A 16,106-nucleotide genomic window follows, 5' to 3' on the forward strand; every position below is an offset into this window, starting at 1 on the left:
TATATATATATATATATATTTTTTTTTTTTTTTGTCTTTTTGCCATTTCTAGGGCTGCTCGCACAGCACATGGAGGTTCCCAGGCTAGGGGTCCAATCAGAGCTGTAGCCGCCGGCCTATACCAGAGCCACAACAACGCGGGATCTGAGCCGTGTCTGCAACCTACACCACAGCTCATGGCAACGCAGGATCCTTAACCCACTGAGCAAGGCCAGGGACCGAACCGGCAACCTCATGGTTCCTAGTTAGATTCGCCACGACAGGAACTCCACAATATTTCTTTTAAATAGAAACACAGGGAGTTACTGTAGTGGTTCAGCAGTTAACGAACCCGACTAGTATCCATGAGGACATGGGTTCTATCCCTGGCCCTGCTCAGTGGGTTAAGGATCTGGCGTTGCTGTGATCTGTGTCATAGGTCACAGACACGGCTCTGATCCTGCATTGCTATGGCTGTGGTGTAGTCCGACAGCTGTAGTTCTGATTTGACTCTTAGCCTGGGAACCTCCATATGCCACAGGTGCGATCCTAAAAAGACAAAAGACAAAAAAAACAAAGATAAATAGAAATACAAATACTCAACAAGTGGAAGGAAACTGATTCCAACAACAAATAAAAGGGATTATATAAGTGACCAAATGGAATTTATTGAATAATGCTGTTATTTTGACATGTGAAAATCAATCAATTTAATATGCTATATTAATAGGAAAAAGAACACAAACCATATGATAATCTCAGTGGATGTAGAAAAATAATTTGATAAAATCAAACACTCTTGCCTGGAAAAAAAATAAAATAAAACAATCAGTGATCTAGGAATAGAAGAGAACTTTCTAAGAAAACTCACAGCTAACATAGTACTTAATGGTGAAAGACTGAAATGTTTTTCCCTCAAGATGAGGAACAAGAAAAGGAAGCCCATTCTCACTGTATATTCTAGTGGGGGCAATTAGACAAGACAAGAAGTAAAATTTTTACAGATTAGAAATGAAGAGCTAAAACTATACCTATACCAAGATAACAATTAGGTAAGAACATGGAAATAAAAGCATCCAGACTGGAAATGAAGCAAACCTTCTTATATTTTTAGATGATATTTTTAAATATAGAAAACCTATGGAATAAAGAATCCATGAAAAACTACTCGAATTAATAAACAATTTCAACAAGGCTTTAGGATACAAGTTCAATATACAAAAATCCATAGTATTTCTATGTACTAGCAATGAACATTCTGAAAATAAAATTAAGAAAATTTTATTTATAATAGCATTGAAAAAAATAAACTGTGTGCATAAATTAAATAGTAGGCTGTAAAACTTTTACACTAAAATCTGCAAAACATTCTCGAATTAAATTAAAAAAGAAAAAACAAAAACAAATGGAGAAACATCCCATGTTCCTAGGTTAGAAAATAGCTTAAGGATGACATTATTCCTCAAACTGATATACAGATTCAATGTAGTCTCTTTTCTTTTTTAATAAACACTGAGAATCTGATCCTAAAATTCATATGGAAATACAAAGGACATGAATAGGTTTAGTAGGTACCAGAACAACATTTCATAAATGTACATGAATATATTTTGGAGAATTTTTCTTTGCCCTGGCCCTTCTCTAGCTTGAGGAGCCTTTAAGATTGAAACTGACTATTATTCAAGAAAGAATAAATAGAAAATGTCCATGCTTTCTCTCCCTTCTCTACTGAATACAAACCAGACACACACACACACACACACACACACACACACACACACACACAAAAGAATCAAGAAAAAAATAAAAAAAGCAAGTACTTGGTATAAAACAGGACAGAAATATTTTAAGTTAGGACACCGGGACTACTGCCACTGGAGTGTGTTTACAAAACTTCTGCCCCATGAGGTCTTCCTAAGATGAATTGACATGCCCTTCTCAACATGGGAGAATTGAGTATAGTATTTCGATTTTTAAAATATCTCCTCATGCTCTGCAGTTCCTCTTAGCAGCCCAGTGGGAGAAACACAGGCTGCTGCCTCTGAATTTGACCAACAGAAACGAATAATGCTTATTCAGAGAAATGACCTGCATTTTGTCAGATGCCATGCTCTGTACAGCCTTCTCGCCATAGAACAGCCAGACGGCATGCAGTACCACAGCTGGAAAAGACATCATGGCAAGCCAAGGCTGTGTCACAATCTAGTGGGGAGAGACGGATGTGAAGATTCACAGTCCTGGAGAAACCTAAGTGGAAAAACTACTCTAATAAGCATTGAGTTGGTATTGTTCATTACAAGTCAGTTCCTGATGGAAGCATCTGTCTTTATCCATGTACTCTTGGGTGTTAAAGCCAGATACAGCTTAGGTGTGGAAAGACAAGCTTCTGTGGTTAGGAGAATGGGCTCTAAGGGAAACACACCTCACTGGGTCCTAGGTCCGGAACTTGCAGAAGCTAAGCAGCATAGCCAAAATCCCACACCTACTCTAATTCAGTTTTATCACCTCCAAGATGCCAAAAACAAGTTTTCCTCATAGAGTTGCTGTAAAGAGTAAATTATCTAAAGAATAATGTGTTTTTACTATAAGTGGCAGGTATTAATATCAGTTTTTATTAAATATTAAGCTAATACTTACTTTATGTCATTTTTCTAGCCAGCCTTCGTAGATTTCCAAGTTTTGAGCCCAGTTCATTTAATCAGATAAAAGATTGAGTTGGGAGAGTTGCTAAGAATTATTCCCTAGAAGTTTTCCTAAACCTGAACTGTGACTAACATTCCCAGCTCATCCCTTTTATGGAACTTGGATTATAATGGGTCTTATAATAAGAGATTCTCATAGTTGGTAAACTCAAGGAACACACATCCTCAACTAGAGAGCAGAATGAGAATAGTGTTTGGAACTATTCTGGCATATTGGCCTTATAAAGAGGTCAAATGATTCTCTGAGTGTGTGTGTGTTTGTATCTGTGTTTATACACTAACAAATACACTTTATAATATTCATTTTTTAAAACATAAAGAAAGTAAGGTCATTGAGGTTACATTACTCACCAAATAGCAAATAGTTTTCCAATGGTCTGTTTTGAAGTAAGGTGTTCTGATTCTCAGCTTGTTGAGTTTTACTTGACACTGCATAGGAGCAGGAAAATAAGGCTCTAATACTGACTATGATAGCTTCTAAAGGGAAGTAGAATTTAAACAAATCCCAAAGTAATAAGTAGAGGAATACCAAGGGAAGTTCTTTTTTTCTCATCAACCCAATAAAGGCAAGAATTGCCAATCTCACTATCTCCAATATGCATATAATAGAGCTGGACAAAGTCATCCTGGAGAGAACTTGCTCTGTGCTTGTTCCAAAGGAAGATATAAATTGAGACATCGAGGGAGAAATGAAGCCATCAGGAGCAACTGTGAGAGCTTTTTAAAGAGATTGTTTGTACTAGGGCAGAAGGTAACTTGGTGCTGAGTCAAACCCAAGGGAGAGACAGCGAGAAATCAAAGGAGGAGGGAAAGAGAGAGGCAGAGCAGAAGCTCAGAGTTGGCAGCTGGCCAGCAGGCTACAGAGAAGGAGCTAAATTATGCATCTTATTTAGTACATTTATTAAAAGAACATTTCTAGGCAAACATCCCAAAACAAATGTGACTATCAGTTAAGCGCCCTGCAGTCCTGAGCAGATTTAGTGCATGACAATTTTCTCATAATGGCTTTGTGGTGTTTGCTGAGTTTCATCTCTTTATAGCATTTTATGAATTGTCATTCCATAGGGGTTTTAAATAGGCTGAATTTGCCCTTCATTTTTGGTTCTTCAACAAAGTCAAAAATGGATAATTGTGGAATGAAGATGACTTGGAATGGGAAGAACATGCTTATTCAAAGGGTACTTAAGTTTAGGCTTGGTATTTACCAACAAACCAGAGTACTCTCTTCCCTATTATTTGCTAATTTATTTTAATAAATATTTAAATATCTCTTTTGCACTGGGGCTTGAACACTAGATTCTGAGAGCCCAGAAATGAATAAGAGAATGTTTGTGACACCAAGGCCAAGTTTTTGGAGGAGAAAAGCATGTAAAAAGTGGAGTCAGAGCTGTGTGGATATGAGCAGCAAATACTGTGGGGCAAAAGGAGGTGTGATTATTCTACCTGGACAGTAATGGGAAAAGCAAGAGAGGTTTTCAGAAAGGAAATGATGATGAGGATATCCTCAGTAGAGGAATAGAGTGAACAAAATTGTTAGGCAAGGTATAGATTACCCTGGTGGTTCGAATAAATGGAAGCAGCTCAGAATAATTGGAGCATATAGGAAAGGAGAAGGGAGGAAATATAGCCAGAGCCAAGACTGGTAGGAGGGGACCAGAGGATGGATTGCTATACATATCAGACCACAGAGTTTAAAATTTTTCAGGAAAATGGGAAAATATTGAGATATTTCAATGCAAGGGAATAATACAAACTTTAGTGCATTAAAAATCATAATTTTGGAAGTAGTATAAAAGATGAGTTGAAATGTGAGATTAAGAGTAGAGATTTAAATTAGGTCTGATTCCATAACCAAGATGAGAGATAATTTTGACTAAGTTAAAGCTGTGCCATCGTGGATAAAGAAGGGAAAAAATGACATATAATAAGTTGAAAGGCAGCAAAATCTGCAGTATTCAATAATATATTGAATGTGAGTTGTGTAGGGAAAACTGAAGAATCTAAAATGTGTCTCAAGTCTCTAGCTTGGGTGGTGGATAATTTAATCATGTTAAAAGGATTGTAAACTTTCAAGCTGGTGAAGCAAAATATACTGATTAAACAGATATGCAAAAAATACAGTAGAAGAAAGTAGTACAAGTATCAATAGTGGTAACCAATAAGTGATTCAGTTAAAGATTTTTTTTGTTTCATTAAATTGTAAAGTATTTTCCAAATTTTATTTTTTTCTTTATTTAATTTATTTAGTAAGGACATTGTTTTAACATACTGTTCTGTCCAAAATATACATTAAAATTATACATTATTCCTACAAAAATGCAAATAACTATATCTTCGTTGTTGAACATATTGTTAGATTTACAGTTCTTGTCAATGTGTGATGTTCAGTGTTTCTTTTTTTAAAATTATTTTTAATTTTTCCATTACAGTTGGTTTACAGTGTTCTGTCAATTTTCGACCATATAGCAAGGGGACCCAGTCATACATACATATATACATTCTTTTTCTCACATTATCCTCCATCATGCTCCATCATGTGACTAGATATAGTTCCCAGGTCTATACAGCAGGATCTCACTGCTTATCCATTCAAAAGGCAATAGTTTGCATCTATTAACCCCAGATTCCCAGTCCATCCCACTCCCTCTGCCTCCCCCTTGGCAACCACAAGTCTGTTCTCCTAGTCCATGAGTTTCTTTTCTGAAGAAAGGTTTATTTGTGCCATATATTAGATTCCAGATATAAGTGATATCATAAGGTATTTGTCTTTCTCTTTCCAACTTACTTCACTTAGTATGAGAGTCTCCAGTTCCATCCATGTTGCTGCAAATGGCATTATCCAAAATTTTATATGGAACCTTAAAAGACCCAGAAATGCCAAAGCAATCCTGAGGAACAAAAACCATGGAGGAGACATAACTGTCCCAGACTTCAGGCAATATTACAAAGCCACAGTATTCAAGACAGTGTGGTACTGGTACCAAAACAGACATACAGACCAATGGAACAGAATAGAGAATCCAGAAATAAACCCAGACACCTATGGTCAATAAATCTTTGACAAAGTGGGGCAAGAATATAAAATGAGAAAAAGACAGTTTTTCCAAATTTTTAAAAAAGTGAACATGAGTTACTTTCAGAACAGGGAAAACACATAAGTGCTCCTTTAATAATTAGTGGGCTAAAATGAAGAAATGCCTATAAAAATGTTTTCCTTTGAGTTTGAATTTGCCAGTATAGTCTTATCTACTGAAAAGCAACCATATGAGTATGTTGAAATACATGGATTCCATTTGGATAGTGACACACTTTCTTCTTTATATTTTTTCCCTTCCTGTTATATTTATCAAACTATATTCACCTGAAAAGCAAACATCATGGTAGGGGAAAATACTTAAGATTGCTATATTTAAGAAGCCAGTGGTTAGAAAGGAAAGATGCTGAAGTAGAGAGGATTCTTCTTATTTTCATGGCCCCTTGACACCTGCTTGGAACCAATAACACTTCTTTGGAACTTCTTGAATCATTATTTGCTGAGGGTTTCAGAGATGCTTTAGGAGTAAGGAATACTGCTAAGAGTCTATATTCACAAGATTTCTTGGACAGTATCCATACCCATCAATTTTTCATGTCTATGCTGTATATATTTATGCACACAGGCCTGAATGCCATTTGCCAGCTTTGATGCCCTCTAATATTCTTTAGAGTGGCAGTTATTTATAAATATTTTAAGTGTGATTTGTCAATGAATGCTCCCAAACACTCTAAATGTCAGGGCATTTGTCCATTTTCTTTTGGATTTGTGTTGAATGTTTATTTTCCAAAGTCCTGAGAATTTATAAGAACCCCTAGCACTGGAGGTTAAAAAAACAAAATTTCCTGTGGTCTGAAGATGCCTATAAGCAGGAAGGGGAAAAAAAAATCAAGAGCTGACCTTAATATGTTCTTATTTCAAAGAGGCCATTGACTTTTCTTTTCTACTACTTGTTTGTGAACCTATATTCTCATCTGAGACTCTTGGCTTTTGATTAAAAATTTACCTTATGTATTTTGTTTATCAGTTGTCTTTAGTATGGCTTTCATCCACAGTAAAGTAATTCATTCTTTAGAAACTGCTTTAAATCTGGGTTACTAAAACATCGAAGCAAAACTGAACACTTGACTGGTTCACATTATTGTGTTCCCTCATGATGCTTCAATCCTTTGCAATTTTGATACAAAATTTCCTGTGGTTTTGAGAGATCCAACCCTCTCTATTCTTTTACCACTCTTGGAAGGAAAGCAGAAAAAGCATTTTTGGACTTACATTCCCATTGGAGTGCTAAAGTTTTCAGATTTGAACTGTACATCATAAAGTGGCCCTTCCTTCTCTTCTCCTTCCCCTAACATCTTGGCTGCTTTTTTTTTTTTTTTTTTTTTGCCTTGGCTCAATGCCTATTTCAATGTTGGGATTCCTGAGTTCTCCTGGGGCTCAAAGATTGTAGAATCTGATCACACTCTAGTGGCAAGCAGGCAGATGAAACTACCTACTTACACATTTACTGGGAAGAATTAGAAGGAAAGATGCACTTTGAGAATGCATTTTACCCAGGGGAATCATAATGATAAGCCATAGCTGGCAAGAGGTGACTTTAGGATGAACCATCCATCATCGCGGAAGGTGTTTCAATGTGGTAAGGACAGTAGCTAAAAGAGCTATTGAACTTTTGAAACAGTGAATAGTATGCATCTGGGCTTTATAGTCCATGTTCTTATTTTATTATATCCACCAAAGATTAAAGTGCAGGGCACATATTTTATTTCAAAGAGTAGACTTAGATTTAGGCCAAAAGAATTTCTTTTGAGTTATATGAGAAAATGAGCTGCAACAAAGAGTGAAATAGTAGCCCTTTACATGTCACTGAAATAGCACATTCCAGTAACATCCTAAAGATTCATGAGGTGGTTCTTTGCCTCTAATTGTATTGAACTCATATTTGGATTGATGGCTTGATTTCTCCAAAGTGTAGATCAGGAAGATAAGCACTTTGGCATACATAAGAAATGCCTAAATGGTAAAATGGTACACAATTTAGAATTGGAAAGCTTGGCTTTGAATTTTATCCCTGCCACTTATTGCCTGTGTGTTCCTAGCCAAGTCACTTCGCCTCGGTGACACTATAAATTAAGGATAACGTCTTCCTGAAAACAATGTTAAAATTGAAGATAAAATTTCATACTTTAGGATTTAAGATATGACATAGTTACATGACATTAGCATGAGTTTGTCATGGCTATGGTTTTGTCATAAAGAAACAAATTGTTTTTAATAAATCCAACTCAGTACATCTAATTTTCCAAACTTTAACCAATCGGAGATTGTATTCCTTCTATTTTCCTGAATGGTGACTTCTTATAATATTTTAACAGATATTTAATATTTGGAACTATTAAAATGCTTTGGAAAGTTCCTCAGAAACATCTAGTCTATAACTAGCCATCAGTACAGACTGTGATCCTTAAGTTGTCTTTGCTATAGCTGCAACAAAATACCTCCTGACCTCACCTGCTACGCGATGAAAATCATTGTTCATTCAAAGCAGTCTCAGTGTATACACATGTGTCATCTAAATGCATTTTTCTTAAAACTTCTCCAGGCAGAATTTGTTTCAATTAAGATGTGGAAATAGTAAATGTGAAGCTTGTGTTTATGGTGTGGGGCGCACAGTCATATAAGGGTGGAAGTACAGAGCTCTTCTTGCTCACCTGGCTGAGTTGCACTGCATCAAGGAAGGCAAAACGTAGAAGACAGTTGTCTCTTTGGATGGAGAAAACATCTGGTTAAAGGTAAAATATAGGGATTGTGTAATAAAGAAGTTGTTATAAACATATCAAAGAATACATTAAGAATTGCTGAATTTGCAGGGCAAAATTGAAAATCTACACCCTGGAGGACAGTGGATATCCCTTGACTTGGCCATAATTTTTATAGCATTTCTTCTACTGCTTGGTGATTTAGTAGGGCAATCCCCTAGTCCCCATATTTTTTTTTGCTACCCCAAACTGTACATCTCATACATTCCAACTTACACCTTAACAAGCTGTTGTAAGCCTTCACCTGGCCTCAACATTCCTATGAATAACTCCCCAGAGTGCTCTTAAGAGAGTGCTGTAACAAACAGCCTGTGGTTTCTATTAAAGATTTTTAGGAGATTGTGGGGCAGTATGTGCATAAACTTTCATCGATCCTATGACTGTAGCAGCACTTGAGAAAAGGGAAGATTTTCCCCACCATCTAAGAAATAAGAAGGGATAAGGCCCAAGATTCCAGGACCAGGGAAAGAGAATGATTTATAATTTCTTTTATAGTTTACACATGGTACAACTCTACTCATGAAGATGTATCTAGAATCTAACAGCTTCTATAGATTTAGACTTTATATACGCAAATTATGCAACTTCTGAAGAGTGGCTTCGCAAGCTTCTACAAGTCTCTTTTTATTTCCTGTAGGCAGAGTATTTCTCTTACATTCTCTCAATGAAGCACAGCTTTGTCACATTGGTTTGTCAGTTAGGTAGCTTCTTAGCAGGGAACAGATGATTATACCTCAAATTGGGTCTTGGGGTAAATGTTTATGAAAGGGGCTTTTTACAAAGATATGGACAGAGTATAAGGAAGCAATACAGGATGGGGTGGTACTCAGCAGAGAGTAACAGGGCAAAACACACACACTCCTGAAGGGATAGTTGACAGCTGTGAGAGAGGGAGAGGGGGGAGAGAGATTGAGAGAGAGGGGGGCTGATATCATTCTACATGAAGGGAAGAAGTCCAACTAAACTGGACATAGAAGAGCCAGGGTAATAGATGCTCTGAATTTACTCCCCACACTCTTGCCCTTCAACTCCTGCAGGTGTTGCCCATCAGCAGAACCAACCAGAAGCCAGGGAGAAGTGAGGCTGTTGGTGCGGCCCTCATAGCTCAGCCTCCCAGTCTCCTGGAGCAGAGCAAGATGTGGGAATGCAGAGTGGAGCTGAAGGGGGAAATTGAAAATATGCAGCACATTGGGTAAGTATGTTTTGATTTCCATAGCCTCTACCGATATGGCTGGGAGCCCTGGCAGTGTCTTAATTACTGGATCGAGATCTCTAATTATGAGCTTGTTACTCATTCACCAGAACTTCAAAAGTTGATAGTTTTTCCTAGGCAAGCTATCCTCTAGAGTCACAAAAAAAAAAAAAAAAAAAAGAATGAAAGAAACAGAAAAAAGAATTTGAACTAGAGCTCTTTAGTCATTGTGCAGTGAATATTTTATGGTAGTGTTCAGGTTGTTTATTTATTTATTTTTGGCCACAGCCATGCCATGTGGAAGTTCCAGGGCCAGGAATTGAACCCACCCCACAGCAATGACATCACTGGGTCCTTAACCCACTGAGCCACCAGGGAGCTTCTGTGCTGTTTATTTTTAAGGGCCCTTCCCTTCCCAGACCCATTCTCCACAAAGGGCTGCCCTGTTCTACCTGCACTGATTACATCTCAGGATTCTCTGATTTCTAGCTTCTGGTTGAGGTTTGGGAAGCTCTGGCTATGCACATAGAGGTTTTATTTCTTTGTTTCCTACGAACTGGTATACCCCAAGAAGTTAGGGACTATGTTTCTCTTTTGTTTCTTTCACAAAGCCCAGCAGAATAAGATTATAAAGACTATATATTACAGTAAGTGCTAAATAATTGATTGGCTGGAGGTTCATAAATATGACTGAGCTTGCATCCCAAAGCAGATTTCAAAGTCAATTATGAACGGTGCTGCAGGGAGAGATTTATTTTCCACTGTTATTCATTCTTTCAACAAATATTAATTGACCCCACCCCCACCCACTCCATGCCATTTCTAGTACCAGGAATTGCAGGTGGAATGAAGGACAATGCAGACAGAACATGTGCCTTGAAGACACTTAGAGAATGACATGGAGATGAGAGCACGGGCTTCAGGGCCCAGCAGATGTGGGCCCTGTTCAAGGCCTGGTTTTGTGTGACACTGGAAGATTCAGATAGCTTTGTAAAACTCAATTTTCCCCTTAGTGAAAATAGAGATATTGATATTTTGTGAGGTTTTTTTTGGTGAGAATTAAATAAAATCAGACAATTAAATCACTTATGGGGTGCTGGGTATATAGCAACAGATCAATAAATTTTAATTGCTCTGATTACTCCGGTGAATTGCATGGGGCGATTAAAGGACATTAGTGATGCCAATAGAGTAGCAGTGGCCTCAGAGGTGAATGAGTCCAAGGGTTCAGGAAGCCACTTGGAAGAGGACTTGGAAGAGGACTTAGAAGAGAAGGGACAAACCATGAAATCTTTTTGACCCACTAAGAAAACCTCTGTTTTCACAGTGCAAGGCAATATTGAGTATGTTATGGTGTTTGTTACTGGCCTGTCGGTGCAACCTTCCAGGCTCCATGTCTAAATCCTATGGTAAATGTGGATGGATGGGGGAGGAGAGTAGAGGAATATTTGCTATTTTTCTAATGGGATAAAACTCAAAGCATTAGAACAATATCCTTCCCAACACTTGCACTTTCCAGTTTGGACACTTTAGAGCCACACTGGGGCTCAAAAGGAGAAGATCGGATGGAACAAATTGCAAAGACAGCTATGTATCTGGTGAAAATTGTAGTGGAAATGTCCATCACCATTGCTTGAAAGAAGCAGTAGTCATGACCCAAGGAGCTCAGCTGACGGGGATAAAAAGTGAGAGAAGAGGGAATAAAGACCAGTTATTTAGTGCACATAGCAGGCTCGCCTATAAATGCAGAAGAAATGTAAAGGTGCATAGAAACAAGCAAGGGGGAAATAATTACCAGAAGATTGGGGTCAGGACCTCTCAGAGGTAAGAGAGGCCCATTCAATTTCCCCTTTGGTGGATTCCTGCTCATAAAAAAAAATAATAATGCTAAAACATAATTTCAAAAGTTGTAGAATGCAAATAGTCATTTTTGGCATAAGAATAATAATATAAAAGTAATTCTGATATCCATAAGTGGATTTTTATAAGAAATAATAATTCATAGATTACAATAATGGGGTCCAGTATTGGGATCCAGTTTTACAATTTCCTTTTCTTTAAATCCTATCAGTATCCCCTTTGGTTTAAAGTGAATCTTCATTCAGGGATAACATCAAATATCCAACTTGGAAATCTTATGAATACGAGATCCATATAAATGGCTCTCCCCCCACCTCCATTCTCCTTCTCCCATGCCAGAAATGGGCCCTATCCGTTGTGCTGCAATAGATGGTGGGAACAAAAGCAGCTACAGACACAGGTGACTGTTGGTTTTCGCCCACAGACCACATCGGCCTGTGCAATCTCACGTCACACATGTGGTAGCCTGTAATATAGTAGGTGTTTAATATCTCTATTCTCTTGACTCCCATTTACTTCTCAGTCTAGAAGCCTTGACTTCTTTCCCTATCACTTTCCTGAAATTCTCTTCATTAATGTCCTCAGTGACCCAGTAATTGGTAAGCCAATGACATATACTGCTTGACCGTTTTAGTCAACTTTTTGATGTTCTTTTTTTTTTCTTTGGTTTCCTGGATGCCCTTTTCTACATTTATAACCACTGATATTTCTATTTAATTTGTTATGCGTCCTCTTTGGCCCTCTCACTACAAGTCTTTATTCCCTAGAAGTCCATTCTGGGTTCTATATTGTTCCAAATCTCTGCTGTTTCTCTAAGGAACATCATTTAGATGAATAATTTAACAACCTCCTTTTTTTAAAAAAAAAAAAAATTCAGCTTTATTGAGATATAGTTGACATATAAAATTATGAGATATTTAAAAGTGTACATCATAGTGGCTTTATACATTTATACGATGTGAAAGAATCCCCCCGTCCAGTTAATTAACACATCCATGACTTCACATATTTATTTATTTATGGGAGAAACCTTAGCCTTTACTCTCTTAGCAAATTTCAGTTGTACGATGTCGTGTTTTTAACTATAGTCACCTTGCTTTCCCTTAGATTCTCAGACCTTATTTATTTTTCTTAGAACTGAAAGTTTCATTGTTTTTACCCTTTTACCAACTTCTACCTATTTCCCCCACTCCCTAGCTCCTAGAAAGCACTTTTATACTCTCTCCTTCTATGCTTTTTTCTTTTTATCCTTTAGGCACCACATGTGAGTGATACTACATAGATTAGCCTGTTCCACTGAGCACAATGCCCTATATCATGGCAAATGGCAGGATTTCCTTCCTTCTTGTGGCTGAATAATCCTCATATACACATACTACATCTTCTTTATACATTTGTATGTTGATGGACACTTAGCTTGTTTCCAGATCTTGGCTATCTTATGCACTGTTGGTGAGAATGTAAATTGGTGCAGTCACTATGGAAAACAGTATGGAGATTGCTAAAAAAAAAAAAAAAAAAGTGAAGAAAAAACTATTATATGATCCAGCAGTCCCAATTCTGGATATATATTCAAAAGAAATAAAAACAGGATCTCAAAGAGAGATCTGAGTTTCTATGGCCATCGCGGCATTATTCATAATATACAAGATATGGAAACCAGCTCAAGTGCCCATCAGCAGATGACTGGTATAATGTCTTTACATATAACCCACAAATTACATCCCCAACCCCCTATTTCCTCCTGAGCCTCTTACTCACATATCCAATTATCTTTGCCTACTAAGTGTTTTTTACTGAAGTATGTATAGCATACTCAACAAATATTGGCAGAAGAATCACAAAGCTCCTTGTATTTTCGCTTTCCTCCATGCACAACGGCACGTTTGAGTCTTTGCTCTCACACTCCACACCAAATTGGAATCAGAGTTACTCTATTTCACAGTACCTTTCAAATATTGCCTTCTCCTTGTTATTGTCTACCTTTTGAAAATTTGCACAGGCTTCTATTTGGCTCCTACCAACACTCACTGTACTGTCACTAGTATCATGTAATCCTCCAGTTTCAAAAGCCACACTTGTTATTGATTCCCAGTTGTCTGCAAAATTGCCTTCCAAGTCACTATGTAGGCATGTAAGGACCTTAGTATGCTCTTCTCTCTAGTTTTCTTTTATTCATCTAAGGAAATGCCTAATTATTCTCCAGTAGACAGACCAATTGCTAAATTTTGGTGACAACTGCCCAAACTGCCCCATAAATGGTTTTTATCTCTTTTCTATTCTGCAACACATTTCTTTATAACATCACTTAAAAATTTTGATTTTTATAGTTGAATCCCCTATTTGTTCAAGGCTAGCACAATGCCTGGTGCATTAAAGGAGCCCAGGATGCAGTTTAGTGATGGATGGATGAATGAATGAAAAATAGTGAATTGCGGGGATTGGTAGTAATTTGCTGCTCCTTGGCCAGCTTTATGGAGTGATTGCCTTGGTATGTGACACCCATAGCTTTGGTTTACCCTGATAGAAAATGTGGGGAAAAAAAAAAAAAGATTTATAAGGAAACAACCCTCTCCTTTGCAGGGGCAAGAGATGGTGAAAACAAAGACATTTATCAGGAAGGCAGCCTGGTGTAGTAAATTTATGTGTCAGGGGAGAAGTGTGCCTGATCAGGCAGTCAAAGATGGTTTAGTCAATAAGCCCAGAACTTAGGATCAATTCCAGCTGAGTCCCTTTGACCAGTGGACTGCTGTTCATCTTCATTATATTTCTGATTTGTTTAAAATGTTGCAAACTATTAATTTTAATCACTTTACCATGCCTTCTACTTATAATAACAAATTAAGGCAATTGATCTTAACTGTAAATTGTCATCTCTTTGTGATTTTAGGTTTGTTTTCCAAAGACAATATGCCATTTTAAAAAAAAGGCAGTACTGTGTACACATAGGCATACTAGGCTAACTAGGTTTCTGTGGATGGATGACAAATGATTGTAAACAAAGAGAGTTCCTTCCACTGTAACCTTGACCCATGAAGGCCAAGAAATGTATTGTTCATTTAAATAAAATTCATTTTACTGTCATATTAGTTATGCTTGAAAGTTTTATATCCAGCAGAGATTTTCAGGGACATGCTGTTCCTGGAACAGTGAATATGCTAATGTAGACAGATATTAGAAATGTAGAACAAACTTTAACCAGCATAGAAAATTTAGTGCAGCAAGGAGGGAGGTGGGAGGATGAGAGAAAGAGGGGAAAAGAGAGAAAGAGGAGAGAGAAACTAAGGGCAAGAGGGACAGGAAGGAGAGCTAACTGATTTTTTAAAACATGCAGTAACAACCCGGACTAGTATGCATGAGGACATGGGTTTGATCCCTGCCGTTGCTCAGTGGGTTAAGGATCCAGCATTGCCATGAGCCGTGGTGTAGCTTGCAGACTAGGCTTGGATCCCATGTTGCTGTGGCTGTGGTATAGGCAGGCAGCTGCAGCTCTAATTCAGCCCCTAGCCAAGGAACATCCATATGCCGCATGTGCAGCCCTAACAAGACAAAACAAACAAACAAAGTAAACACAGTTTTAGGAAGTCAACCCATAATACATGAAACAATTGTATTATTTTCTATTTTTGCTGGATATCCATTTCTGTCCTATAAGGAGATTATATATCCGCATCCTGGCAAGAATGGTAAAAATTCTGAATTTTTACTTGCTTACACACTAACATAATATAATCTGTCACAGTTTTTCAGATGCCAGCAGAAGACACAAGATTCCTGGGTCAGAGACAGAGGACTTAATTACTCACAGTATATCAGGCAGCATGAGCTTCATGTTCACATCAATTTGCTTCCTACCTTCCTCAAGTTCCACAGAGGCAAGGGGTACCTAGATCGATGGTACACACAATGGGTTCATGTCCCAGATGAGGAACACTAAGTTTAGTGAGCTCTCAGTTCCATAATGGACTTCTAGAAAACCCGCCCAAATTATTTGCCCTAAAGGAGACATCTTTACTACCTTGGATGGCAAATAAATCCGCCCTCTTTCCTGGAGAGAGACACTCTAAGACTGTTTTACCATATAAATGTCCTTGAAAAGATAGTCCTTACCTCTACAAAGGTTTTCACAATTTTTCCCCAGAACTTTAAAGCTTCAAAATTGTAAAACTTAGCTTAAGCAATAAAGTTTTAATGCACACTAAAGATAAGAGGAATGTATGTCATGTGATACCTTTCAGTTTACAAAATACTTTCCTATGCATTATTGTGCTCAATCATGTATAAGGTCAATAACAATGAAGCTGAATTTATTCTAGTTCTGTAGGTAATGATCCATGTTGGTAGGAAGGGGGTCCATAATTATTATGACAATATATATATTAAGGGTGCACCTGAAAATGATGATTGTGGAAGTTGTAATAAAGTGTGTTTGTGTGTGTGTGTGTGTGTGTGTTCCTTACCAGGTTATTGTAAGACAAATATTATAAATTATCCACATACATGCACTGGTGACATTCTGG

General features: G+C 37.5%; 1 protein-coding gene across 1 annotated transcript in view; it reads left to right on the forward strand.

Moving 5' to 3' along the window:
* Positions 1 to 16,106, forward strand: part of LOC146401871 (uncharacterized) — a 422,297-nt gene that overhangs the window by 333,819 nt on the left and 72,372 nt on the right. The window contains exon 4 of the mRNA XM_084970573.1: positions 9,572 to 9,726. Coding sequence (XP_084826699.1) covers positions 9,572 to 9,726 — 155 coding nt within the window. The remainder of the gene's footprint in view (positions 1 to 9,571; positions 9,727 to 16,106) is intronic.

The sequence above is a fragment of the Sus scrofa genome, chromosome 7, assembly GCF_054392235.1.
Source record: "Sus scrofa isolate SSC_HxYL_T2T_F1_AM1 chromosome 7, Sscrofa_HxYL_maternal_Yorkshire_Landrace_v2.0, whole genome shotgun sequence".
NCBI lineage: Eukaryota > Metazoa > Chordata > Mammalia > Artiodactyla > Suidae > Sus > Sus scrofa.